The sequence below is a fragment of the Arvicanthis niloticus genome, chromosome 23, assembly GCF_011762505.2.
Source record: "Arvicanthis niloticus isolate mArvNil1 chromosome 23, mArvNil1.pat.X, whole genome shotgun sequence".
In the NCBI taxonomy this organism is placed as follows: Eukaryota; Metazoa; Chordata; class Mammalia; order Rodentia; family Muridae; genus Arvicanthis; species Arvicanthis niloticus.
Window position 1 is genome coordinate 13,873,094 of NC_133430.1, and position 27,657 is coordinate 13,900,750.

Sequence of the window (27,657 nt, forward strand, 5' to 3'; positions counted from 1 at the left end):
CCTCTGTGGTGCTGTTCCTATAAGTTTGCTATTAATATTATATATATGAATTAAATGAGCAAAATGGCTCAGAGGTAAAAGAGCCTGCAAGCTTGGTGACCTGAGACCTGAGTTCTATCATCAGGTCCCACATGGGGAAAGAGTAAGCCAACTCCCCCAAATTCTTTTCCCCTACTGCCTGTTTAATATGCAGTGCTGTTTTGCTGTTTGGGTTTGGGTTTTAACAGCAGATAGTGTCTGGTCACTCATTGGCTCCCAAAGACTTAGGAGGAGCCTAGACCACAGCATAAAAAGCAAGGAGCCAGTCAGTGTCACGAGGCCAAGGGCCCCTCTGATGATCTCAGTCACAAGAACACGTGGGAAGAGTGTTTTCTTCTGAGGAGTGACAGCCTCTGACTCCTGCTGAGTCAGAATTTCACTCAGCATTCCCCAAACCTTTTCAGCTGGATAATTTCATGCTTTCAAAACAATGTCACTATCACGAAAGTCCCACTGCACACAGGATTCCCCTCGACAAGAAAGAAGTTACCCCAGGGCTTCTGCCAGGGTGGATGGGCTAGGAATGAGGAGATATAACTTTTCAAAGAAGATTGGGAAAGGGGTCTTTAAACCAGTTTTTTCTCTACCTGTTTAGCCAGAAGAATAACATGTGTTAACCCTACATGCTGTATTTTTGAAAATGTAGCCCGGTAAGATATAAAATGCCAAAGCCCTGTTGTGAAGCCCTGGTTAGTTCTAACCCTCCTATCCATCTGAACATCTGTCTTCACCTTCCACAGCTACAGCCTGAGATAATTCATACACGTGCTAGACTACCTAGGGGAGCTGAAGATAAGATCCTGTGGGTCTCCCTTGCTCCCACCCCCTTACACACAGACACACATACACCCTGAATGCCTTGAAACTGGCCTGTAACACATTGTGATCCTCCTGCCTCAGCCTCCCGAGTACTACCATTAAAGGTGTGCAGTACTACTCTCGGCTTTAATAAGAATTCTCTTGCCGGGCGATGGTGGCGCACGCCTTTAATCCCAGCACTTGGGAGGCAGAGGCAGGCAGATTTCTGAGTTCAAGGCCAGCCTGGTCTACAGAGTGAGTTCCAGGACAGCCAGGGCTACACAGAGAAACCCTGTCTCGAAAAACCAAAAAAAAAAAAAAGAAAAAAAAAAGAAAAACAAACCTTAAGGAAATTGTTGCTTGTGGGAAAAAAAATATTAAGAGTCTTCATTTCAAGGGGTGGGGAGAGGAAGAACTGAGCATTTTAGTGAGTCTCCTGCCTTATCCTGTAAGGCCAGCAGGGGGCACTAGCTTGCCATCTTTACAGAAGCTGGAGCAGCGCTGATAATGTAGTCTGGGAATCAGTTTGTGGCCCAGATTTGTGCTCTCCCAGTGACAGACCCTATCCTGTGGAGTGGTTAACTCACATGCTTTCTATTAGAGTCTAAAGTGGCATATGTAACAGGGTCACTGGGAGATTTAAAAGTCGGCAGATATTCTGAGATTTTAAAGGGGTACACAAGGCTCAGTTGGCAGAATGTTTATTTAGCAGGCAGGAACTTCTGAATTCATTTCCCAACACTGCAGGACATGGGGTGTGATGGTGAATGCTTGTAATCCCAGCACTTAGGAGGTGGAGGCAGAAAGATCAGAATTCAAGGTCATTCTTGGTTATATGCTGAGTTCCAGCCGGCCAGAAGTAGGTGAGACCCCACTATCCTCACCCCGACGCTCCCCAACCAAAACGAAGCAGAAAAGAACATTCTGGAAACATTAGGTGTAAACAAGGAGGATCATGGGGTACTGGTCTGCCTGGGCTGACTAGAGACCCTGCTTCAAAAAAAAAAAAAAAAAAAATACAAATGAGCAAACAAATTTTAAGGGGCTGGATGGATGCTTTCTTCTCTCATGATGCTGGAGGAACAGTTTTGTGTAAGGCCCTCCTGTCTGTCCATGGATACCAGTCATCAAGTGTGAGGGACTGAGTGCTACCTGCATGGAGTCCTTTTCCTAACTGAACCACAGCAGGTTTGTTGAGACAACAGTAGACCTGATGGAGACCCCTCCCACCAAGAGGTGTAGAGATCACCGTCATCCCCTGCAGTCCAGCACCGGTCCTGCACAGCTGCAGGCACTGAAGAACAAGACTGACATGACCCTTGATGGCTGCTCGGCCCCCACTTCTCAGAAATGTGGGTTCTCCTCCTATGTATTTCCTATGCTTCGCCCATTCCCCTGTGGGTTCCCAGGCAGGATCCGTTGTATCGCCTGATGCCTTCTCACTGTCCCTGGCCTGTAGGGTCTGCTCAGTATGTAATTGGAACATAAAGGACACAAAACACAGCCAACAATTCAGGACAGTACCTCTACAAGTTCCAAAGTATAAAACTCAAAATATACTACCCCCTCTCCCAACACTCCAGAGGATGCCTGAGACCGCAAATAGCTTTGAATCCTGCATATACTATGGTTTTACATCCATACATGCACAAGGCCCTCACTTCAATTCCCAGACACCACAGCTCCTGCTGCCATGCTAGATAGGACATTAGGAGAAAAACTACTCTGCCCAGTCCTGAACACCTCATAGTTGTGCAATGACACATGCAAGAATGTCACTAAGAACTGGCAGGACCTGACAGAAGCACTTCAGGAGCCAGAGAAAGGGATGACCCTGAGGCTGTCACTCAAGAGAGTCTCCATGGAAAAGGGAGAAAAATTCTACCAGGTGGTGGTGGCACACACCTTTAATCCCAGCAGTCAGGAGGCAGAGGCAGGCAGATCTCTGAATTCCAGGCTAGGCTAGTCTACAGGGTGAATTCCAGGACAGCTAGTGCTACACAGATAAACTATTTCAAAAAAATCAAACGGAGTGGGAAGAAAATTCCAGAAAGAGGAAACAATCAGGGGAGGGATGCAGGCCTTGGAGTACTCTGGGAAAGGCAGGTACTTTTTGTAAGAGATGCTGAACATGGCTCAGAGTCTGATACGGAAGCTTTCCTCAGGAGGAAGAATTCTAAAAATTCTCCAGCTCCCCAGTCAGGAGAGCATTTGGTTGGAACTCTGAGCACAGACTGATGGCAGCTGAACCCACAGAGCAGCCAGCTAGGCGACTGTAAATGAGGTAGAACTATTCTAGTCTGGGGTGGGGGTGAGGTCATGGGAGCAGAGCAGAAGCCATGCAGAAGGGAAGGGCACCATTTGTGATTGTCTGGTTGGAGGTTCTGGTCAGCCCTGCTGGCTCCTTGCTAATTTGGGGGAAATGGGAGGAGGATGGGCCGTCACAAGACAGAGCATCAGGATTCTCAAGGCACCTGAGGGACATCTAAACCATCAGGTTACAGCTGAAAGAGGAGATTGCTTCCACGATTGCCTGTAGAATAAAATTACTTTGACCAATAACAGAGGTGGGCATGGTCCTGGAGAGAAAGGCCAGAGAGTAAAACCCTGGGTCTGTGTACTTATGGAAGGACGGCCATGAAGATTGGAAAGGAGGAAGGAGAGAAAGACAGAGATGGAAAACACCCAAGCCACAGCAAGGCCAGGTGAGGGCCCAGGCTTCCTGCTTTGGACCGAAAGGGAAGTGTGGCTGGAGACCGGTTCCTGACCACTGGTGGCCACTTGCTTTTTCAGCTATGGAAAGAGTTGGGAGGAAATTGCCATATGTCTTCCAGCTGTGAGTGGCCCCTGTGTGTGAGCCTGTGTTCTAGAGTATCCAGAAAACCTGTGAAGTAAACAGAGGGCCCAGCCATTTTCCCCACATGTGTCAATAACAAGCAAGAATTTGCACAGGATTGAAGAAGCTGCCTCTTTTGCACCGTGCTTGCAGGACCTTAGTGCCGAACCTTCTGTGGGTTTTTTGTTGTTGTTGTTGGTTTTGTTTTTTGTTTTTTTTTTTTTTTTTTTTTTTTTTTTTGGTTTTTCGAGACAGGGTTTCTCTGTGTAGCCCTGGCTGTCCTGGAACTCACTCTGTAGACCAGGCTGGCCTCGAACTCAGAAATCCACCCGCCTCTGCCTCCCAAGTGCTGGGATTAAAGGCGTGCACCACCACTGCCTGGCTCGGGTGTACCTTCTGTTTGTCTCTCCCTTGACTTGTTTTCTGCCTGCTGACCATGACTGTTCACCAGGAAATGTATCTTGAGTGGCACTTGCTGTTTTTTCTGTGTACCCACTCCACCGTGGAGGAGATTTAGAATCAAAGGTCTTTTAAGTCTTGGGCAGTTGCAGTTTTGAAGGCTTGCAACAACCACTTGGAAAACATGCTTTCTGTCTGGGTCAGGTGCCAGTCGTCAGCAGCCAGACTCTAAAGTTCCCTGAAGCTAGGCTATTACAGTGCGACTTGGTCTTCACCATCAGGAAGGTTCCCACCTAACCAAGAATTATGATCAAGATGAGGCTGGGGTTGGCTCAGTGGATACACTGCTGGCCACAGAGACAGGAGGATCTGAGCTCAATACTCAGCATGCACATAAAATGCTTGCACAGTAGCGTGAGCTAGGAAGACGGGGACAGAGGTTCCCCACAGCTTGTTGGCCAGTGGACTAGCCAATCGATGCGATCCACATTCGTTGAGAGAGCCTGCCTCAAAAAAATATGATGAAGAGTGATTGAGGAAGACACCCAAATGTTGACCTTTGACCTCCATGTGCATATGTGCATGTGCACGCATGTGAGTATACCACGTGTCCACACAGAGCAAGATAGAGAGGAACAGACTATCATAGTTTCCCTTTTTAAACTGTTTTAATTCTTTGACAATTTTATACTCATATTGCACTTTGGTCAATGTTGAGTGAACACTTCTGAACACTTCTTGGGGAGATGAGAACCCCATAGGGCACCAGAGATGGGCCAAAGCACTATTCCGCTAACGAATACTGTGGGGAACCAAGGACTTAGTTTAGTTAACAAGCATGGCTGAGGGGTTATTTATAGGACTGTGAGTGACCCCAAACACCCACAGCACTGGAAAGTCTCACCCAAGCATGGCTGACAATTTATTTATTTATTTCTTTTTCTTTTCTTTCTTTCTTTCTTTTTTTTTTTTTTTTTTTTTTTTGTTTGTTTGTTTGTTTGTTTGTTTCCAGAGACAGGGTTTCTTTGTGTAGCCCTGGCTGTCCTGGAACTCACTCTGTAGACCAGGCTGGCCTCGAACTCAGAAATCCACCTGCCTCTGCCTCCTAAGTACTAGGACTAAAGGTGTGCGCCACCACTGCCAGGTGACAATTTCTCCATAGCTGCATATATGGAGTTGTGCCCGCCCCACGCCCCGCCCCACGCCCCGCCCCACGCCCCGCCCCACGCCCCGCCCCACGCCCCTTCAATTACCCTTCCACACTGTATACACTTTCTCGTCTCCCAAGAGTTACACACGCCTGGCAGGGAGGTATAAGAAGGAAGAGCTGGAATCTCACGCGGGGTTCTTTCTGACTACTCTTCCCAGCCCCTCTCCTCCCACAAGGAAGCAACCCCCACCCCAACCCCTTTGAGAGACTGTTACAGGCAGTCACAACTGCTCTGATGAAGATGGTAAAGGGTGTTGTGCTGTGGGGACAGCACCCTACGGGTCACTCTCAGCTCTCACGCGGACCTATCTGACACTTGTAAGCCCTGCCACCCAGCTCAAGAGCGCCTGCCTGTTTGTCTGTGGATGCATGAAGTATCACAAAGCCTGCCTGGATTTTCTGGGCCTGACTAGGATGCCAAGGCCACGCCTCTGGGAGTCAGCCGGGGCTGGGCTCTTGGGCCTCCCTCTGTTTTCTGGGCACCCTGCCTATCACACCGCTTCTAATATTATCACAGGTTCAGAAAACAAAGAGAAACGCTCTAGTGACATTGAAAACTGTTGTCTCCAGGGAGCAAACACCAAAACTCTCCTTTTCCCACCTAGCAGAGACCCTTCCTCGCTGATATCCTCTTCCTGAATTGGTTTCTGTTTCAAGGATCTGAGTTGGGATTCAGTTTATCAGAGCAGGAAACATTGGGGCAGATCTTCAAATTCATGGCCCACGTGCTGCATGATCCTGCGGAGACAGCGAGAACTGGTGGTCCCTTTCCTGGGAGTGCGAGCCTTGGGAGATAAGACATCTGGCCCTGCCCAACCAGCTAAAGGTGTGTGAGGCCCAGAGAAGAACCCAGTCAGGAGGCTTTGATCCTGGAAGCTTTTTTGCTCTGCCAATCCCCCCAGGGCTGGAAACATTGATAATATGAAGTCTGCATTGTGGATTTCAAAAGAAAAAGGAGCAGGCCAGGCCTGCAGTGTGCTGCTGTTTAAATATTAATGATAAGGCGGGGAGGGTGGGCGACCTTCAGCGCAGTGAACACACATTTCATGTTTAGTCACCAAGGAGAAAGCTGAGCAGGGACGAGACTTTCCTGGTACCCAGCAGTTCCGAGAAAACAAAACCACATTCATTATGTGTGTCGGGCTCAGAGGCCCTGTACGCTCCGGGCCATCAACCCAAAGCTCTGTTTTCTTGCTACACAGGCAGATAATAAACATGACCAGAGGACTTCGGCTTGCGCATGCACAGTTGAGGTGGTGAGCCCAGCGCATGCTCTCAGGCCCCAGATCCGTCAAGTGACTTCTCTGTGTTACCAGAGCCCTCGTTTCTCCACAGCTTACTTTATCTTATCAATAAGCTTGACCCAGAACAAACTTTAACATTTTCGGGGGGGAAAAAAAAGCGCCGTGTGGAAATACCACCTAAGAAACAGATTGGAATTTACTCATGGTCCTCTGCCATGGCTACCACACAGAATTTGAGTGACTAAGAGGTTGGTGAGGTGGTTCAGCCGGTAAAGATGCTCCCTATACAAGGCCTAACGACCGGAGTTCAGAACCCACATAAAGGTGGAAGAAGGTTCCAGCTGACTCCAGAAAGTTCCTCTGATGACTCTTGCACAACCCCTGCCCTGTACACACAGCGTGCACAAAGACAATAAAAAAAGTTACAGCCAGAGAGATGCCTCAGCATTAAAAACACGTGTTGCTTTTGCAGAAGACCTGGGTTTGGGTCCCAACAACCACAGAGCCACCTATAATCCCCCGTTACAATTTCAAAGGATCCAACACCCTCTTCGGGTCTCTGTGGGCACCGGGCCTACAAGTGGTGCAGACATAACACTCATACACATAAAACAAGGGGGGAGGGGAAGAAAGTTTTTTTTTTTTTTAAATATAGTGATTAATTGCGTGGGAGGCAGAGGCAGGCAGATCTCTGAGTTCGAGGCCGGCCTGGTCTAGAGAGCAAGTTCCAGGACAGCCAGGGCTACACAGAGAAACCCTGTCTGGAAAAACAAAACAAGACAAAACGACAAATAAACAAGAGCGTGGACGGACTGTGGGGACTGAGGAGAGGCTCGCAGGTACGCTTGCTGCATAAGTGTGAGAGCCTGAGTTCAGATCCTCAGAAACTAAGGAAAAGCTGCCAGTCTCCCTGGGCACCTAAACCCATGCCAGGAAGCAGAGACAGCCAGCTCTTAGGGCTACTCTAGCAGAAATAGATTTAGGGTACAGAAATCTTCCCTGTTGCAGTAAATAAAATAAGGTGAAGAAGTGATTCAGGAAGGCATCCCAACATTGACCTCTAGTTTACACACGTGCACACACACATATACACACATACACATACATAGACTCATACATACGCATATAAACATACACATATGTACACACATACACACATACAAACACATACACACATGTACACACATATACATATACACACATACGCAAGTACACACAGATACACAAACACATACATACATATACACACGTACATACATACATACACATACACACATACATATACACACACATACACACACACACACGGGGTGAGGTGAGAATGAGGGAGGACCCTTGGGTATATTGCCTGCCATTGTATATCTGGTTGAGCACGTGATAGCTGCGTGACGGTGGGCAAGGGATTACGTTCTCTTTTCCCTTACTAGTGAGATGACAGTCAAGGCTCCCAGGAAGAGCAGTGGTACAGGCAAAAGATTCGAGTACTGCTTGCCTCGTGGTAAGCCTTCAGTAAAGGCAAAGTATCTTTAGTATTCTCCATTATCCAAGATTAATGCACAACCCACAATCTGCAGAGGGCCTTCCCTCAGACACACAGGTCTTCTGCTTCTTCTGTCTCTAGGTTCCTCCAGGAAGTCCATGGCACAGAACAGCACAACCTGGCGTTTGCTGTTTTTTCAGTACCTCACGTGCTCCTGTGTTGCTACCCCCACACGCTCTGCAGGAACATGTAATTTGTTTTTATTGGATTTCCACAACTCAGAGCTCAGCCCAGAGCAGTTACTGGCACACAAACATCCCCTAGTTAGTGCACTGGAGGGATAAACAATTAGGAAGAACATAGTGGGGTGGGGTTGCCTATGGGGACTATACCAAACAACCGAAGATGGGTGGGCGCATGCGCAGTGAGCTCAGGGCAACTTCTCAAAGAGCATTGAGCCAGAAGCAACCCAATGTCCCTCCGTATAGTGATGATTAAACCAGCATTCATCCATACCATGGGCCAGGACTCAGCAGGGGGAATATGTTAACTACTTGCTCACACTAAAGAGTGGAAAGAGCCAACCCTAAAAGATTTCATTCTGTATGTGTCTGAGTCATGGTTTCATTATGTAGCCCAGGCTGACCTTGAGCGCCAAATCCTCCTGCCTCACTCATTCTCCAGAGTGCAGACTCTGAAGTAGAGAGAACTGTCTTAAAATGGGGGGTGTGGGAGGGGGGAGGAGGGAAAGCCCACAGAAAGGAGAATGGTTTGGTTGATGGTTCCAGCGTTTAAAAGAAGCAGATGGGGCAGGCTGGCAGCTTGCGGTGACAGAATGTTTTGTCTTGATGTTAGTGCCCTCCCTGTGGTACCCTATCATTGTTCTACAAGATGCTGGCAGCAGGGGAACTGGGCAGGAAGAGGCACTATGCAAGGTCTTGTAACTACATGTAAGTTTACAATTATCTTAAAGTAAAGCACATAGTTGAACACGTTTAAAGTAAGCCAGAGGGAGCAGAGAGCTTAGCGCTGGATACTCTCTAGGAGACGTACAGGAAGCCTCCTCCAGAAGGCTTTCCGTGTTCAGAATTAAAGTTTATCAACGACATTTTAGCATGTTTTATTTCCTTGAAACTTAGCAGTAATGTCTAGTCACAGTGAATGGTGGGTTTTGTGTGTGTGTGTGTGTGTGTGTGTAACAAGATCAAGATTCTCACTTTTAAATTTTTAATTTTATGTGTAAAGATGTTCCTCATGTATGTGTGTCTGTGTGCCATGTGGATTCCTGGTGCCCAGGGAAGGCAAAAGAGAGCATCTGAGCCCCTGGAATTGGAGTTAGAGATGGTTATGAGCCACCATGTGGGTGCTAGGAACAGGACCCAGGTACTTTGGGAAAAAACAGTCCGTGTTCTTGACTGATGAGCCATTTCCAGTCCTGAGACTTTTCACAATTTCTTAAGTTGGAGAGGTAAGTGAGTGATGGTCTTTTCCACTTTTCTCTTGTCACAGACCCGAAAAACTCAGAAGGGACCAGCAAGAGGGTGGATCCCAGAGTTGGAGTGTGTGTGTAGCAGAACAAAGTGTAAATATATATAATATAATGTAATTATATAATATATAAATAGAGTGAGCAAGAAGTGTTACAATGAGACCCATTCTTTGTATACTAACAGAACATCTTATTTTGATACAGGTAAACCTCAAGGTCATTGTGTGGCCAAGGATGACCTTGAATTTCTCATTCTCCTGCTCCCAACTTCCATGTGCCGGAACACAGGCATGTACCACTATGCCTGTTTTATGCAGTCCCGGGCATCTAATCAGGGCATCACGGATGCTCAGCAGGTGCTCTGCCAACTCCGTGGCATCTTATACAGTTAACGATAAAAATTGTTCTAGTTTGCTTCTGTTGCTGTGATAAACTCCAGGACCAAGAGCACCTTGGACAGGAAAGGGTTTATTTGGCTCATACTTCCAGGTCAGGGTCCATCACTGAGAGAAGTCGGGGCAGGGATTCAAGCAGGAAAAGAGGCAGGAACCTCTGAGGAACGCCGCTCACTGGCTCCTGCTCAGCCAGCTTTCATAATACACCCCAGGACCACCTGCCCAAGAGTTACCTCCCAAAGTGCCATCATCAAGAAGATGCTCACAGACCAACCTGATGGAGGGAATCTCCCAACCGAAATTCCCTTACATTATCCTGGATTGTGTCAAGTTGATGTCTGATGCTAACTAAGCAAAAAATCCATTTTTAAAAATTGCTTAGAATAGGGATAACCCCTTGGGAGGCTCTGAGACAGGTGGATTGCCACAAATTCCAGAAGAGATTGGGTTGTATAAGGACAGCTAGGGCTACAGAGTAGCAAGATTCTGGCAGGAAAAAACAACCACGAGGAAAACAAATCTATGAACATGGCAGAAACGAGTCTAGAACCCAGTCAGACCCTCCAGAACCCAGCCCTGCATATCCTCACACTGTATTCTCACGTTCTAAAATCAAGGCAAGGGATGGGGACATGGTTCAACCGGTGGAGTGCTTGTCTAGCACGCAGGAGGCTCTAGGATTGGTCCCCACCGCTGTGGAATAAACACAAGACCCTAAAGTAAAAATCAAAAACAAAACAAAAGAAAACAAACAACACACACAGAAAACACGAAAGCAAGGCAAGTCAGCGGTACTCTAGTCGCATGGAATGCTGGGCAGAGAGATAGCTGTGCGAGGCTGCTGCACAGGGAAGGCAATTTACCGGAAGAATTGAACCTACCAGGGCAGTGGGCTCCTGCAGGACCCCAGTGGGAAGCTATAAAGTAACGCTTGTAAAAACTCTAACATAGAAACAAAACTATTTTTTAAAGATTGCGGAGAGCAGAGTAGGGATGAGAACCAGATCTCCTGGGCACTCCAGAAATGGATATCCCAGAACAGGACAGACGCCCCAGTGAGAGCTTTGCATAACTTCCAGGCAACAGCTATTGTATAACCCATCACTGAAAGAGAAGGCAGACAGGAGACAGGAGATGGGACTATATGTTTTCAGGACACCACTGACACTCCCGGGATTTCTGGACAGGGTACCACTTGCCTCGGTTTTACCCATTCATACAAAGGACTGTATAAGCAAGCAATGCCAGGCCATCCCTACTTTCCCCCCCTCTCCCCTTAATCTCCTGTGGAAGCTGAACACATAAACAAACAGGAAATCACACCTACAGAACGTAGGAGCTGCTGGGGAGGCTGGCTAAGCAGCTGCCAGTGTGTAGCAGACCAAGAACTCCCTGTGCTCTGTTAGCGGATCTGGCCTCCCCTGAGTGCTGGTGGAGATGCAGGCTCAGAGGAAGGGCTGGGAGCAGTGGAAACTTCACTTTTTCGGAGACATTTTTTGCCTTGCACAAACAGCCACACAGCGAGTGAGTCAGAATTTCCGAAAGGCATAATTTTAGTGCCCCTTCTTGCGGTTGCCTCTCCAAGCTGCCTCTGAAAGGGAGGCCTCCTCGGGCGGGGTTTCCTGTGCTCAATTCCAGAGATGACAACGGGGCTCTCCCCAAGCCGTTTGCCAGAATTTTCTTTCCAGATACGTTTTTTAAAACTATGTAGCAGCAGTTAATGCCTTCCTAGCTGCGAATTTCGCCCCACGCTTGTACAGCGTCCTCGGGGCTTCTTCCAAATGCGTGGGCTGCTGCGAAGTGGAAAAGGAGGTGGCTCAGGGTTAACCGCGTTTGCTGCCAAGCCTTATGGTCTGAGTTCGATCCCCAGGCCCCACATGGTAAAAGATACATACCGACTTCCGCAAGTTGTCCTCTGACCTCTACGTGCTCACTGTGGCACTGGACAACTCCTTCAGTTAAATGAAGAAATGGTTTTTTAAAAAATATTTTATTAGCCCGGCAGTGGTGGCACACGCCTTTAATCCCAGCACTTGGTAGGCAGAGGCAGGCGGATTTCTGAGTTCGACGCCAACCTGGTCTACAGAGTGAGTTCCAGGACAGCCAGGGCTACACAGAGAAACCCTGTCTCAAAAAATCAATATGTGTATATATATTAATTTTAACTGGAGCTGAGGATAGAAACCAGGTCTGTGTGCATGCTAGGCAATGTTCTACCACTGAGCTAAATTCCCACGACTAAAATATGTATATTTTAAAATAAGCTGTGGTGTGGGAGTAGCCAGCCCAGTGTGCTCCACCCAGAACCATGGGATCAATAAATACTTATACACAGTGAAGTCTTGGTTTTGATGGACGTACACATCAGCCTTAAGAAAAGCAAAGAGAGTGTTACAAAAAGCATCAAGTCAAAGATAATAACCTATAAATGTATACGCAACACTTTGTGTGTGTGTGTGTGTGTGTGTGTGTGTGTGTGTTTGTAGTGTGTGCATGTATGTTTCCATGTAGAGGCCAGAGGTCACCATATACTAAGTGTCTGCCTCTGTCCCACCTTGTTTGTTTGAGGCAAGGTCTCTCACTGAAACCTGGAGCTTGTTTCAGCTGGACTGGCTGGCTGGAGAGCCCCTGTAGTCCACGTCCCCTGCCTCCACTGCCTTCAGGTGCGTGCCACAGCACTGAGCTTTTATGGGAACACTGGTGAGGAACACTCAAGTCGTCATGCTTGCCCAGCTAGGACTTACCCACTGAATAGTCTCCTCAGCACTTCAATATCGGATGGCATTCTGCAGTTCATATTTTACCATTTTTATATGTTTTTACCTGTGCAACATCATTGTTGCCCTCTCCAGTATTCTAAGGGGTTACCTGGCTCACTCAGTTACTACACAATAGAAAGTCAAGGCTTGGAGTCTGGGTTCCTACTGCTCTGAAAGGCTTAGCCATGGAAAGGACAGCCCCTCCCCTCAGTCCCAGAGACTAGCATATGACTGGCTCTGGAGAAGGTTGTTGAAAGCCTTGCATAGCGATACTCCAGAGACCCTGGCCATCATATCAGACTCAGAACCGCAATTCAACTGCTCCTACCAAGCAGTCCTCAGGACACCAGGTATAGAACCATACAAGTGTCTGTTATTAGATTAGACCCTTTTAACAGAAGAGGGAACTGGGGTTGAGTAACCAGCTAGGGGCTGTGAATTGGGGTGACTGATACTGTAGACTCCGGTTTGTTTGCTTGTGGATTGGTTTGTTTTTATTTTTGCTTTGCAAAACAAGGTTTCACGCCGGGTGGTGGTGGCACACGCCTTTAATCCCAGCACTTGGGAGGCAGAGGCAGGCGGATTTCTGAGTTCCAGGCCAGCCTGGTCTACAGAGTGAGTTCCAGGACAGCCAGGGCTACAGAGAGAAACCCTGTCTCGAAAAAAAAAAACAAAAACAAACAAACAAACAAACAAACAAAAACAAGGTTTCTCTGTGTAGCCCTGGCTGCCCTGGAACTCCCTCTGTAGTCCAGGTTGACCTTGAACTCAGAGATCTGGCAGCCTCTGCCTCCCAGGTGCTGGGATTAAAGACTCTTCTTAGCGACTGCTAGGTCAGTTTTCACTGCAGGTTTGGGACTTCAGAGGGCCAATTGCTTGTTCCAGCATTCACAGCAGGGGCAGAGCCAGCTCTATCCCAGAACAAAGCCTCTGGGCCCTCAGTGCCTGGCTTTTCCTTTAAGACAAAGCTAATTACACTCTCCTAAACTGCTTGGAGGATGGTAGTAAGGATTTAACAAAGGGATACATTTTAAAAGCCTTCTGAAAAGCAAAAGCCTTTTCCAAAGGTGAGAATTACAGTAACTGTTAGTCACAGCTTGCTTGGCTGTGGTAACCCTCTGGGGCATGCAGCAGCTCTGTGATGGACTCTGGACCAGGGGTGCTAGACCAGGGGAGGACCTGTGTAGATCTTATCAGAGTAATTATGACTTAATGAATGGGTTCCAGCTAAGGCGTGGTTGAGCCTCTGACATTCTGCATCAAACTGGGTCCCCCTCCAGGGTTAAGCGTGAGCTTTACCTAACTCTGCCTCTTCCTCAACCCAGAACACACACACACACACACACACACACACACACACACACACACACACTCCAGTACTCTCTGGTTCCGTATGACAATGTAATCTCCTTAGGAAAGTAGCTTTTACACTTAGCCAGCTCTGCTAAGAAACCACAGAGGAGGACACTGTGACTGACCTTGGACCTGTTTTGAAGACTCTGTTGTTATCCATTAAGTGGACTGGTCAAGCCTGGGTCATGAAGACAGACTCTCACATGGAACTAGGTTTCCAAGTTGTGTTCTCTTTAGCAGCAGGCGCTTCCTTCAGAAGATATAGACTCAGTCGGAAGGGATTTGTTACTGCCTGCCTGAAAGAGATTAACTCTGGAGCCTGAGGGTGTTTTGTTTTGTTTGTTGAACAAGGTCGGAGGAGAGAGGAGAGGGGAGACCGGAGGAGGCTACGAGGAAATCCCGCAGGTGGAGTTAGACTGGCCCTAGGCAGTTACAAGTGCAAAGGCCCAGAGGCAGGGAAGACTCTCACTATCTGTTCTGAAACAAGGTTAAGTGGGTGGAGCCTGAAACAGGGATTGACCAATGGCATGGGAGGATGCTGGGGGAGGGTCGGGGGCGGTGAACGAGGCTAGGGCTGCAGAAAGAGATGGACTTTCTTGGCCTTGGACTTACTGGGAAGTTTCCACCCGGTGTGGCTGGCTAGTGGACTGGAGAGTGGGAAGGGATGGGTAGAGCGTCTCTATCGGGTTGACTGATGGGTGTCATTTCATTCTTCTATTTGGTGCTGTTGCTTGTGTCCCTAGCTCTGCTCTGTGAGGGTAACACCTGCCATCCTCTGACCCTCTCCCCAAGTCTGGACAGATAATATCCTCCCGAGGGCCTCCCTCTCCTGGGTGCTCCCCACGACTCCCTGGAATGGCTGGAAGCAGGTGAAGACCCCGGATAGGGTCCGGAGACCCTCTAGATTGGCATGGACACAGTATTCCCGCCCTCCTGAACTTTAGGTTTGAGAACTGTAGCGGTGAGGTTCGTCCTCCGCCCTGGTTCCCCATCTGCAGTGTGGCGGGGCTCCGGGCGGGTCCCTAAGGGGGCGGGGCAGTCGCGGTGTCCCCCGCCCCGCCCTGACCCGGCCCCGCCCCGCCCCGGAGCCGCCCGGGACGCAGGGTGCAGGAGGGACTCGGCCCAGCCGCCGGAGGCTCCGCGCTCTGACTGCTCCGTGCAGGGTGAGTGAGGTCATGGCGGTGGGAGGCCACGCGGGGACAGCAGGGGGTCGCGCCCGGGTCCCCAGCGTACCCCTGTCTTGACGCGTCCCCGGGGATCGGCGCCGCGGGAAGTCTGGGGAGCAGGGGAGGCGCGCGGGGGCGGCGGCCAGCGTGACAGCTGCGGGCGGGCGGAGCTTCGGTTCAAATGCAACCGCTCCACCCGCAGCGAAATTTTGGGCACCCTAGAGTCTCGGCCCCTAGACGCCGCAGTGCCTGGGGCTGCACGTCCCTGGGGCCAGGTGGCTTCTTCTGCCTCCCCTCTTCGCCTCTATAGACTGGCAGACTTGCCAACTCACAGGTCCCTAGGGCCCGGAATGTCCCATTCTGAGGATTACGAGCTCGCCAGGGAGAGCTTGAGAGCGCGTAGTGAGGAAGGAGGGAAGTGGCACCGGGGCGCTCCGTTTTCTTCAGTCACCTACCTCGCTGTGCAGCCTTGGGCCAGCGGCACAGCCTCGCTGATCCCCATCCAACCTCTCTAAGGGGAACTCAGATGTTGGCTTCACTTGAAGTCAGATCTGGAGTCCATTCCCTGGGTGGGTGTCCCACCGCCTGGCTGGCCCCTGCTTCAAAACTGAAAAGTGGTGAATTCAGCCCAGGGTTGGTAACATTTAACTTCTTTGGCTCTGGGATGTTTCCCCAGTGTCTTGGAGCCCTGCTTCACCTCTGTAGAGATGGCTTCTTTCTATAATGGATAGCCAGGGTATGCTTGTGGGGTAACTTTAGTGCCAAAGGGGAGTGCCACACCCCATCCTTCGTGGGTGGGAAAAAGCGACTTGTCCTCAACACCAGTGTGTCACGCTGGTCCTGCAGCCACACTGTACTTTCATGTATCCAGAAGAGAAGAAACAAGCAGAGAAAGGGGGCGTGACTTCTCAAGGCGGCACAGGCAAGATCCGTGTTGCGCAGGAACTTGGCTCTCAAGGCTTACTTTGCCTTGCCTCTTGCTGGGGGAGTGGGGAGGAGCCAACAGCTCAAAGGGGGCAGGAGCTGGGAGGTAGGAAGGTTATCTGTGCCAGCGGGCTGTTTTGCTGGGTTTCCTGTGAACTGTGCCCCAGAGGGACACTCTAGCACACGTGGGCTCGCACATTCCCCAGGCCTGCTGACAGTTACAGCTGAGCCAAGCTGCTCCCCGGGAGCCAGAGAGGCCCCTCTGGGGGTGGCTGTGTAAGAATGTACCAGGAGGCCTTATATCTGGAGTCACTGAGGGAGAGATGAGAACCCAGGATCGTTTGTCCCCTCAGACCTGCAAAGATCTCAGGGTGTGGCAGAGCTTTTCTGTCTCCATGGGAACAACTGTCCACCCCCCTGGGGGCTTTAGTGACTATGGACTCAGCCCTGCCTGGGTAGTCCCTTTGCCTAGTGATACAGAGACCTGTGGTTGCTTGGGGATCCTGGTGTGGCCACACTGGAAGACATGACTGGGCAGGGAAACATTGCCTCCAAATGACTGTGGAGTCTGTAAGCCCAGAAGCCTCTGGACCCTGGGTCATTTTGCTATAAGAATAAAAGTGGCCAGATCAGATGGTCACTTTGGCCTCACCTGAGTATGTGACCCTGGGCTCACCTGTTGGCTTCAGAGAAGGGACACCCCAGCTCCCCACAGCCCCTGTGTCATGAGGCATATGAGCAGCAGGCGAGAGACTCATAGTGTGTTGTGTGGTGTGGATAGAGCAAAGATGAGCGATCTTGTGTTTTGGGTTGTGGGTGGGAGGCTTGATCGTGACACCTGGCATCTTCTCTGTTCTGCCCCTTTCCTCTCTGCCTCGATTTCCCCAAATCTGTTAAACAGTCCGTGCTCTGGATTACTTCCCTGAGGTCCTTTCAATATTGAAAGCTTGTCCTTGACTCTGGGAAGGAGGGAGATCACAGAGAGCCTGTAGAGGCATTCAGGTGTGGCTGTGGAGTTTTAGGATTAGTATATACTTCCTGTGTCCCCTGGCAGGGCACAAGGAAGCCGGCATTAGCATCCCACAGGTGAGGAGACTGATACTACTATCTACTTGGCTGTGTGGCTGATCCAGGATTTGAACTCCAGACCTTTGGCTCAATGTTGTTGATTCCTTCGCACACCCTGTCCTGGACAATCTGAGGACAATATTATGTGTTAGTCATTGGAAAAACTGCAGATCAGGTGGATCCTAGTCAGCATCAAGTTGCGGATGGAAAGAAATGAAATATGGCCGGGCGGTGGTGGCGCACGCCTTTAATCCCAGCACTTGGGAGGCAGAGGCAGGCGGATTTCTGAGTTCGAGGCCAGCCTGGTCTACAGAGTGAGTTCCAGGACAGCCAGAGCTACACAGAGAAACCTTGTCTCGGAAAAACCAAAAAAAAAAAAAAAAAAAAAAAAAAAAATGGATTGTGAACGTTTCCCACCTTACCTATAACATAAATACATGTTTGGCACCAAGATAGGACCCAGGGGGAGCAGACAGAAATAAGGGACATGGTACCTCCCAACCTCAGGATTCTTAGCTTTGGACTTATTGATCATGCCTGAGACTGTGCGGCTAGGAAACAGCTGGGAACAGGTCTCTAAATATGAAGCCCTGATTTGCTCTTCTCTGATGTGATGCCAATCCCTTCCAGGGTGTCTGAGAAGATAAGTCAGGGCAGTGTTCGCCAGAGCCTAGGGGACAGGGCAGACCAGAGGCGGCAGCACTTGCCCTTGCACCCTTGCTTGTTTGTTTTACTGCCTTTGCAACATTGCATCTCCTGGACCTCACTAGGGTGCCCTAGTCTACAAGCTGAGAAGGACCTTGAACTCCTAATCCTCCTGTCTCTACCTCCCCTGTGGTAGAATTACAGGCATGTGTTACCACACCTGGCTTATGTGGTGTCAGAGAATCAAAGCTAGGCCTTCCTGCTCACTGTGCAAGCACTCTACCAATTCAGCTATGTTCTTAGGCCGAGTTTGTTATTTTGAGACAGCGTCTCCATATGTAAACCAAGCAGGCCTTGAGCTCACGCTCTCATGCTTCAGCTCTAGACTCCTGGGGTTATAGACATGCCTCGCTGTGTCCAGCTTAAGAGAGTAGCAAAGGGATGCCAGTGTGAGCCAGTGTGGCTGTTTGGGGGGTAACTATTGAGGGATGAGCCTGTTCCCTTCTCAGCAGGGTCCTTTCCGTTCTGTTCAGCTCAGTACAGGGCTCCTCTGTCTCTGTCTCTGTCTCTGTCTCTGTCTCTCTCTCTCTGTCTCTCTCTCTCTCTCTCTCTCTCTCTCTCTCTCTCTCTCTCTCTCTGTGTGTGTATTTCAAAAGTATATAAAATGTTTGTCACATTTACTTATTGTATGTAAATGCATATGCCTGTCATGACACGTGTGGAGGTCAGAGAACAACTTTCAGGACGCTGGTTTTTCCTCCCACCATGTGGGGTTGGGGGTGGAACTCACATTAGCAGGCTTGCCTGCAAGTGCTTTATCCACTAGGCCATCTCCGTGTATTTTTAAAATATTTTTATATTCTATCATTGTAAATAGACATAGTTGTCATTATACCCCGTCTTGCACAGTATAAATGAAATTGAATTTGTAATGAGCATGCTCAGATTCTTTCAGAGAATTATTCATTGGACTCGGTCATCCGGCTGGGTTTATAAAAGCAAATACAAGCCCCGCTGTGTGACACACGAGTTCCTTTTATTGCAGAGACACAACCTCCTCCTTTATTCGTTCTACAAGACTTGACAGTGGCAAAGCCGGGAATCACAAATTAAAAACAGAATGTATTAAAAGTTCTGACCTAATGATTTACACTTCCAAATCATAAAATTCTGACATTTTTGAGCTGGGAGGGAACCTCAGATCACCTGGTCCAGCTGGCTGGTTTAACAACCCAGAGAAGTGCCCTGGCCAAGGTCAACATACGTGGCTTGTACACAAGGAGGAGAGTTCACAGTGGCTGGCCACACCTGGGCATGACTCTCATAAGGATACCACCTGTCACACTAGCCTGACGCCTTGGGATCTCAGCCTCCTCCTGAGGACAGGTGAAGGAAGCACAGGTGTCATGCCTGAGATGACTCTGGTTTGGCAGTTTTCATTTTGAAGAAGTCTGGAGAGCCACCGTGTGCAAGGTGACTCATGAACAGAAACATCACCGAAGGCAGTACACGAGCTTGGCTCGGAGTCTTGTTTCCAAGTCCTCTGAGGCAGCTGCTTTTTCTCATCCTGCATGATAATTCATCCCCAGACTGTATACCCCTTGGTATAGTCAGTCCTGGTTTGCTGTGGTTGAGGAATCGGGTTCATGGAGAAGGGGCACTCTGCTCTAGATTTCCTCTCAGGTGATGGGAGGCCAAGAGAACCCGCAGTGAGAACTGAAAGATGGCTCTTCCATTTTTCACATGCTGGGCTGGGAACACATTGTTTTTTGACTCCCGAGAAGCAGAAAGTCTGGCCAGCCCAGCCTGGCAGGCCACAGGGAAATGGCCTTGTAGAAAACAGATGGGTGGTGTCCTTGCAGCTGTCAGGTTGCAGGCATCTCTTGAGCTGACAGCCCGGCCTGACCACACCCACCCCATGCACAGGATGTGCTGTCTGCAGGACAGAGGTGGGCTGCACCCAAGGCCTGCCTGGTTTTGTCCAGGTGTATCTGGCACACCCTCAGATTCCTAGTGACCTCCCCTGTTCCTATCAGAAGGTGTTCTTCCAGCCCACCCTCTGGAGAGGCGTGTGTGTGTGTGTGTGTGTGTGTGTGTGTGTGTCCTAGGTACCTTGTGCGGAAGATATTCTTTAGTGCCTTTGTGTTTTGAGCTCTCAAGGTCAAGTGTGGCATCATGGTATCGCTTGTAACGTTCTGGATTTTGGAGTATTTCCCATTTTTTTTTCAGATTAGGGATGTTCAACTTGTGCTTAGAAGTGACAGCTGCAGCAGAGAGTACAAGAATTTCAGAAGTTTTTTTACTCTGGATAGTCTAGATAACCTTGTCCGAGCCTATAATCTTACATACAGGGAAACTGAGTCTCCATAAGTGGATATAGTTGCCGTGTGTGTGTGTGTGTGTGTGTGTGTGTGTGTGTGTGTATCAACCTAGGACAGGGACCAACCTAGGGAATTTGTTCCTTAGGAGTGAGCTGTCTTGATTTTTGAGACAGGGTATCTCACTGACCTGAGTCTTGCCTGATATGACTAGACTGGTTAGCCAAGGAGCCCACGTATTCCTTTTGTCGCTACCCAAGGAATCCTCCTGTCTGCTTTGTACTGGGATTACAAGTGTGTACCACCCCCACCCCACCCCACACACACCTTTTTGATGAAAATGTAGCTTCCAGGGATGAAATTCAGGCTCTCATGGAGTTTACCAGATGAGGCATCTCCCCAGCCTGACTGGTACCTGACTGGTACCTCAGTGTCACGAATGGACCTCCTGACTCCCACCCAAAGCTCTCTCTCACACAGTTACCTTCCCAAGTGCCCCCATGCCATTGCTGATGGTTGTGACATCATGGCCACACACAGATGGGGAGTTTGGTTTACTGGGTTAGGCCCTAGCCCTCATGGCTGAGCTGGGAGTGGTGGACAACTCCAGTTAAGCCACAAGTTTTATGTGAGATCTGAGATGGCTGAGCCCCTCCCAAGAAAGATTTACTAGAATAATACCATAGCTGACTCACTGAGGAAGCCTCTTTCTTCCACGATGGGAGGAGCTGGCGTCTGACCTTCACCAGTCATAATTACCAGCTCTTTAGGATGGGAGGCTCTACTTGGGTCTCTGTGAAGTTTGCTCACTTGAAAGCCCAGCAGTGGATGTTTGGGGACCTACGATCCGCTGCTTCAGACTGCCTATCCAAACAGAAAGGGATCGATTTCTTAGGCTTCTTTCCCGTTCCCTAGGGTCTGCCCTCCTACCTGCCCCCGGGGCTGCTTTTGGGTTTCACAAAACCCTTCACTCGTTCTGACTTTCCTCCCCTCTCTAGTTGCAACAAGCAGTTACTTCTGCCAGCTGCTCTTCCCTGGGCCACTCCTCTCACATCTGGTAGAGACCCGCCTCCTAGAAATTCCACCATGGGATTCCTATTTCCGTTTCCAATTCTCTTGGACTTGCCTATTGATACTTGATCAATGGTTTCCAGAGCTCAATTCTGGTCGTCCCCTGACGCCCGCCTGTTGCCCGCCTGTTGCCCATTCATCTTCACAGCTCACTGGCAGCCTACAGAGAGGTGGCTATAATTATGACTTAGACAAAAGTCTAGATAGGACCTGACAGATGCTAGAAGAACAGGTGCCCTGGGCTGTGGAACAAAGGGGGCGGGGCAGACCCTAGTGTTTCCAGGATACTCAGAACCTTGGTCAGCTCTGCAGGGAAGATCCAAGACAAGTGTAGCACCTGTCCTTATCTCTCTTGTGACCCTTGTCTGGCAGGGCCGTTTGTTCCAGGAGCACTTGAGAGCCAGCACTGGAACCTTGATGACACATTGGCTTCACTGGTAGAGAATATTCACCTCCTCTCCTTTGCTGGGACCCCCACCCCCAACCCCGCCCCAGCCTTCCCATTTGGATCTCAGCTCCTGGTTGCAGCCCCTGAGGATCTTTTTGCACACACACACATAGGTTCCAGCATTGGCCAGCAGGGCATGTTCTTACCTCTGGGCCACTGTCAACCCAGTACTTTCTGAAACAAGAGCCTTGGGTCTCCTCTACAGAACTTGTGTGACCCAGGGCAGGACAGACAGACACCAACCAGCTTTTCTACTCTGTGTAGTTTCCCCCTGGCATCTCCTAGAGGGCTGGTTCCCGGAACCCTGAAGATATTGGATGAGTTGTGACAGAACATCTGTGGGATAGCGACTTCAGGAAGGGAGGGTTTATCCTGGCTTGGGGTTGGAGGCACAGTCTGTTACTGACAGGGATGGGGTGGCATGCTTCCTTTCTCCCTTTCTCCTTTTAATTCCACCCAAGACCCCAGCCCATGAGTGTTGCTGCCTATCTTCAAGGTGGGTCTTCCCTCTTCAGGTAAACCTTTCTGGAAACACCTTCCTAGCCACACCCAGAGGTTCGTTACCTTGGTGACTCTATAACCAGTCATGTGGATAATGAAGACTAGTTATCACAGACACCAAATCAGTGACACACAGAGCCTTATATATAAAATGGGTCTTTTTGTAACTTATACATGCTACACACATTCCGTGCACACCTATTTCTTTTTAGTGTGCTTCTGTTTGTTCGTAGACAAGGTCTGTCTGTAGAATCCAAGCCTGCTTGGAACTTGAAATCCTCCTGCCTCAACCTTCACATGCTGAGAGTTACAAACAAGCACCACTACTCTGTAGCTCAGGCTGACTTGGAACTCACTGTGATCCTCCTGCCTGAGTCTCCTAAGGGATGGGATTAAAGCATGAGCCATCACACCGGCTCTCGTGCACTTGACCTCATCTCTGGATTGCTTACAATCCCAGCCCAACATAAATACCATGTGAATAGTTGCTAGGCTGTGTTATTTAGGAAGAATAAAAGACAAGTCTGCTCAGGACAGATACAACTTTCATTCCGCCAGTATTTTCTGTCGGTCTGGTTGCATCCTTGGCTGAAGGCGCTGTGGATGCGGCAGGCCGAATGTGCCTATAGAATGATTCATGGGAATGGTGATGGATGGAGTGAGTGATATAAGAGATTCTCTGCCCAGTCTGCCATGATAGCCAGCCTCTAGCGGGCACTTGCTGGGGGCTAGCACCGTGTTCTTTACCTCTCCTGTTTGTCCCACAGCTATTCAAAGAGACTTGCTGACATCACCCTGCTTGAAGGAGTGTTAAATAACCCATCCTCATCATCTTCAGGTGCCAGTGCAATTAGGAGTTGAATTCAGGTGCTCCGATCTGGACTCCACTCCACAACTGGATTATGAAAGTGGAGAACAGACCCACCCAGACTTCAGCCAGGCAGATCCTATGTAGCTCCAGGGCCTCCTCCATGCCAAGTCATTCCTCAGAGGAAATCCTTTCCCCCAAGACCGTGCATGGGCCTGGCGATGCCACAGGTCCCCCAGAGCTAGGGCCTCCATCCCAGAGCACCCTCCCTGTTCCCTGCACCTTTCTCCCTAGAACTCCATTTGTAACCTGTTCGTTAGCTACTGAGACTTGCTGACCGCAGGCTGGAGGTTTGTAGGCAGCACGTGAGCCAGTTGGGGTTGCTAGGTTAAACGGTCGGCCGGTCGTTCATCTAGCACTGAGCAGCCAGCCTGATTGTGTAATTTGCTTGTCTATTTGTCTATTTATGGATTTCAAACTCAACTTGGCTTGGAGCTGATTTTAAGGAATTTTTTTTTGAAAGGTTCTTTCTGCTTTCTGGAGGCCTCCCTTAATTCTACTTCTCTCGGTAAAAGTACCCAGATGCCCAGGCTGGCTACTCTTGGGTGAGGTCTTGGCTTCAGTGAGGAGGACTGAGGATGGCCCTCAGTTCCTGTGTTTGTCACCCACAGGAAGTGGCAAGGTTAGTCATGAAGCTCCTAGCAGGAGCTGACTGTGGTCTGGAAGCCAGAGAGACACGTGTTTGTGGCTGGGATCTGGGCTCTTCCGTCCTGTAACCCACATACCCTGGACTACTGCATTCCTTCCATGTACTTGACCTTGACTGAGATGGAATGGCTAGCAAGATGCCAGGGACACATCCCTGCTCTGTGAAAACAGTTTGGTGGGTGTGAAGGTGCCGTAAACATCGGCTACCCCCAGCTAGTGATAGCCTGGAGGCAGGGAAGCTTAGTGGGTGGGTGGGGGTGTATCAGGGAAGACTTCATACGTGACCTGGAAAACCTGCTCTCTCCTTCTGCCAGGTGGGTCCTAGAGAATGGAACTCAGGTTTGTCAGGCTTGGTGCTAGCCCCCCCTTACCTGCAGAGTCATCTGGCTGATGGGCAGAGAGCCTTTTATTTCACTCAAGAGCAATCTTGCTGGGCCTCAGCTCCCTCTGGGAAGAGTGGGGAAGGAGAAGCCCCTTTTGTCATCTTGCTAGGTCTGTGTCATGAACCTCCCACCCCCACCCCAAGAAGTCAGGAGTCATCAGGTTGTTTGGTCACCCCACAGAGCAAAGTATTTCTTACATCATCTCTCTTCCTATGCAAAGGTCAACTCTGCTATCTATTTAATCAGTTTCTTTCTCCTCCTGGGCCTGAGGTACAGTCTGACAGACCTGGTGGGAACCCTGGTTCTCTTGCCCGCAATATATCTTGACTGGCTCATAGCCTTCTTGTACAGGGCTAACTTACCTGTCCTGGGGGCTGGCTACATCTTCCTTGACCCCTGAACATCCATCCTCCCAGGGCACCCCTCCCCCTTTTCCTTGATGCTCCCAAATGGGGAGGAGGGTGCTCCCAAGCCTGGAGGGGTTGCTCCCAAGCTTGGAGGGGGTGCTCTCAAGCCTTGAGAGTACTCCCAAGCCAGGAGGAGAGTGCTCCCAAGCCTGGAGGGGGGTGCTCCCAAGCCTGGAGGGGGGTGCTCCCAAGCCTGGAGGGGGGTGCTTCCAAGCCTGGAGGAGAGTGCTCCCAAGCCTGAAGGGGGGTGCTCCCAAGCCTGGAGGGGGGTGCTCCCAAGCCTGGAGGAGGGTGCTCCCAAGCCAGGAGGAAAAGCTGCCAGATGCTGAGCATTTTTGCCTCCTCCACCCACTGCACCTGCAGGGAGTTGTGCTGGCACAGCCGCAGGTGACTCTGCCCTCAGCTCAGGTGACAGGATGCAGGCTACATTCCTGACTCACAGCTTTTTTTTTTTTTTCTCTTGTGGAATAAACCCCGGTGTGGGGAGTGTCAAGGTCTCTCCAGTGGGACCCAGCACACTGGGACCTGCTTTCTGATTTCCAGCCTCGATCCTCCTGGTTGGTTCTGGATGTGGAACTCAGAGCAGGGAAATGCTCCCTGCCAAGGACAATGAATGCATGACCAACAAGAGAAATTGGGGTATCACAAGCTCAGGGCACCAGAACGTAGACAGGGACAACCTTGAACTTCAGCTCCTCCTGCCTCCACCTCCAAAGCCCTGGGATTACAGGCGTGTGCCACCACCACACTTGGTTTAGACTGCTGGCAGTTGAACCCAGGGCTATGTGTATGCTCCCCAAGCACTCTCTCTGCTCCCCGACCTACATTCCCGCCCCTTTCTGGTTCTTTGAACAATTCTGTTTATAGGCTGTTCTCATGGTTACTTGGGTTGCTTAGTGTGCCAGTAGAATTAGAAATCTCTGGAAGTGGAGTTGTTTCTTCTGGAACCTCTCAGGCAATTCTGATGAGCAGGGATAGTTGAGAGCCCTGGGTTGGCCTGGGACAGTTGGGGGACATATCAGGGTGGCACTAATGCGTCCTTTCACTCTCTGTCAAGGTGCCGGCTTCTGGGCAAACAGAAGAGGTAAGTGGGTGTGTGTCTCTCCAGCCGGCTTGTTTCTTAGGATGTGAATAGACAGGCCATTAATCCTGCTTCCCTATTTGAGGCAAAGATAAAAGTTTCCTTTTAAAATAAACTTGAGTCAGGAGTGAATGAAGGAACATTTGCACTTTTTTGTGGTTGGCTCCATTCATTGCTTTGAGCTGCCCTTGCAAGGCCTCTGGCAACCCTGCACCGTGCTGGGGAGGCTGAGCATGTGCAGGTCCAGGCAGGTCCTAGGTACGAGTGGCTGAAGGGCAGACACCCTGGAGGAAACCTCACCTCAGATGCTGATGACCCAGGACTCTCCAGGGAACTAGGCTAAGCTGGAGTGGCTGAGGGTCAACAAAGTTGTTTCCCAGGAGGCTTTAAGTCCATCCCTTGTGATTGGTATGGAGAATTCTCTCAGTGTGATGTGTTTGCCTCTTCCCCAAAGCATTCTGAGATGCTCCATCTGGTCCTTAAGATCTTTTCCTGGAGCCACCATTGTCCTGTAAACGTGGTGAATATATTACAAGACTTCAGTGCTCACAGGGGACTAGTCACTGAAACATGGTCAAACTGGTCATTCCGGAAGGGCAGAACCCTGCAGGTTCCCAGGACTGAACATGGTTCACACCTGTAGTCCCTGTGTATAGGAAGGCTGAGACCGGAGCAGTGCCATGAATTTGAGTCCAGCCACAGTCCTCTGAAGCAGGTCTCAGTGCTGTGACTGCTGAGTGACTGGGAGCCTAAGGTTAGATAATCCATTTGTTCATTCACTCAGCAAATGCCCAGCTCTTTCAGAACAATGCCCTAGCTGGGCCATGAGAGAGATTAGGTCCAATTGATCTGGGAGCTTGCTGACAGGATTAATTTAATCAGTCTTTACCCTGGGGTAGGGGTTCTCATTACTTCTTCCTGCTGTGCCTGGTATTCTCAAGGACAAGCATTGTTGAGGGGTCCCACAGCTAGGCCTGCCTAGAGGTTGAGGGCACATCTTCACATAGAGTTCCAAGGTAGATGTTCCAGCCTACAGACAAACACTTGGGAAGGATCATGTTTTTTTTTTTTTTTTTTTGTTTGTTTGTTTGGTTGGTTGGTTGGTTTTTTTTTGTTTTTTTTGTTTGTTTGTTTGTTTTTTTTTTTTTGAGTTTCTTCAGGGTAGGTGAGGAAGGTTCCAGAAGGTTCTAAAAACAGGGTTCTAGAATGTCCATTTGCAAGAATGGAGTCCTCCAGGTGTTGTGGAGCAAACACTGGAGATAAATCTCTGTGAAGGTTTAACCTTAGTGTTTTGTATGTTTAAAAATTCAACTTCAGATTTCACTTTATAATATGGTGATGGTGATTAATTTTTATGTGTTTTATTTGTTTTTAAATCTGGCTAGGTAGCCCTGACCTGATAATTGCTTTATACCTAGGCTTGTCCAGAACTTGTGGCAATCCTCCTGCCTCAGCCTCCCAAGCGCTGGGATTTTAGGGGTGTGCAGCATGCTCTGCTTGCTTTGCTTTTCTTCTGTGTTTGTGGAGGTGGGCGTGTCCTCACGGATGCTGCCGCCTCAGTTCACTGGGTGTGTGTTTGCTGGGCAGTGTCACGCTGAATGTCAAATCAGTCTTGGGAGGAGGCCTTGGGAGGAGATGAAACTCAGGCATAGGAGGCGATGCCCGATCAGAAGCAGCTGTCTTTAGAACAGGATGAACTGAGCCAGGGTCTTCTGCATCTGCAGTAGAGATGGAGACATCCAGGCATTGGTCCCTAGTGAAGGTGTCCCTTGTGGTCCCCAGGAGAAGCTGCTTGGTTTCTGGCTGCCTCTGGGCAGGCTGCAGGACACTGTGTGTGGCTGAGAGGGGAGAGGACGGGCAGACCTTGGGAGGGGACATGAAGGTGGAAGTAGTTGGTCAGCTGTTCTCAATTTGCCTCAGACAGAATATCCATCTGAGCCCAGTATTGAAAAAGTGCCCACCAAGCCAGGACCAATGATCACTTCAGGTTATCTCTACCACCCAGATGGTGGACGGACATCACCCCAGGTTAGCCCTGCTGTTCTGACTAGAGATGGATGTGAGGAGTTATTACCTCTCCTGTTCCATGGAGACTTCTCATGTTCTAGAAGTCTCCAAGGCCCTGTT

The 27,657-nt window shown here is 49.6% G+C and overlaps 1 protein-coding gene across 2 annotated transcripts in view; it reads left to right on the forward strand.

Annotated features, from left to right (window-relative positions):
* Positions 1-15,011: 15,011 nt before the first annotated feature.
* Syne3 (spectrin repeat containing nuclear envelope family member 3) overlaps positions 15,012-27,657 on the forward strand; it is an 83,190-nt gene continuing 70,544 nt past the window's right edge. The window contains exon 1 of one of the 2 annotated variants that reach the window (XM_076921272.1): positions 15,012-15,165. Coding sequence is in view for 1 of the 2 variants with exons in the window: in XM_076921270.1 (XP_076777385.1) it covers positions 25,482-25,533 (52 nt within the window). In the remaining variant the exon portion in view is untranslated. Of the gene's footprint in view, positions 15,166-25,396; positions 25,534-27,657 lie in introns of those variants that run through there. The other variant, XM_076921270.1, reaches the window with a different exon arrangement.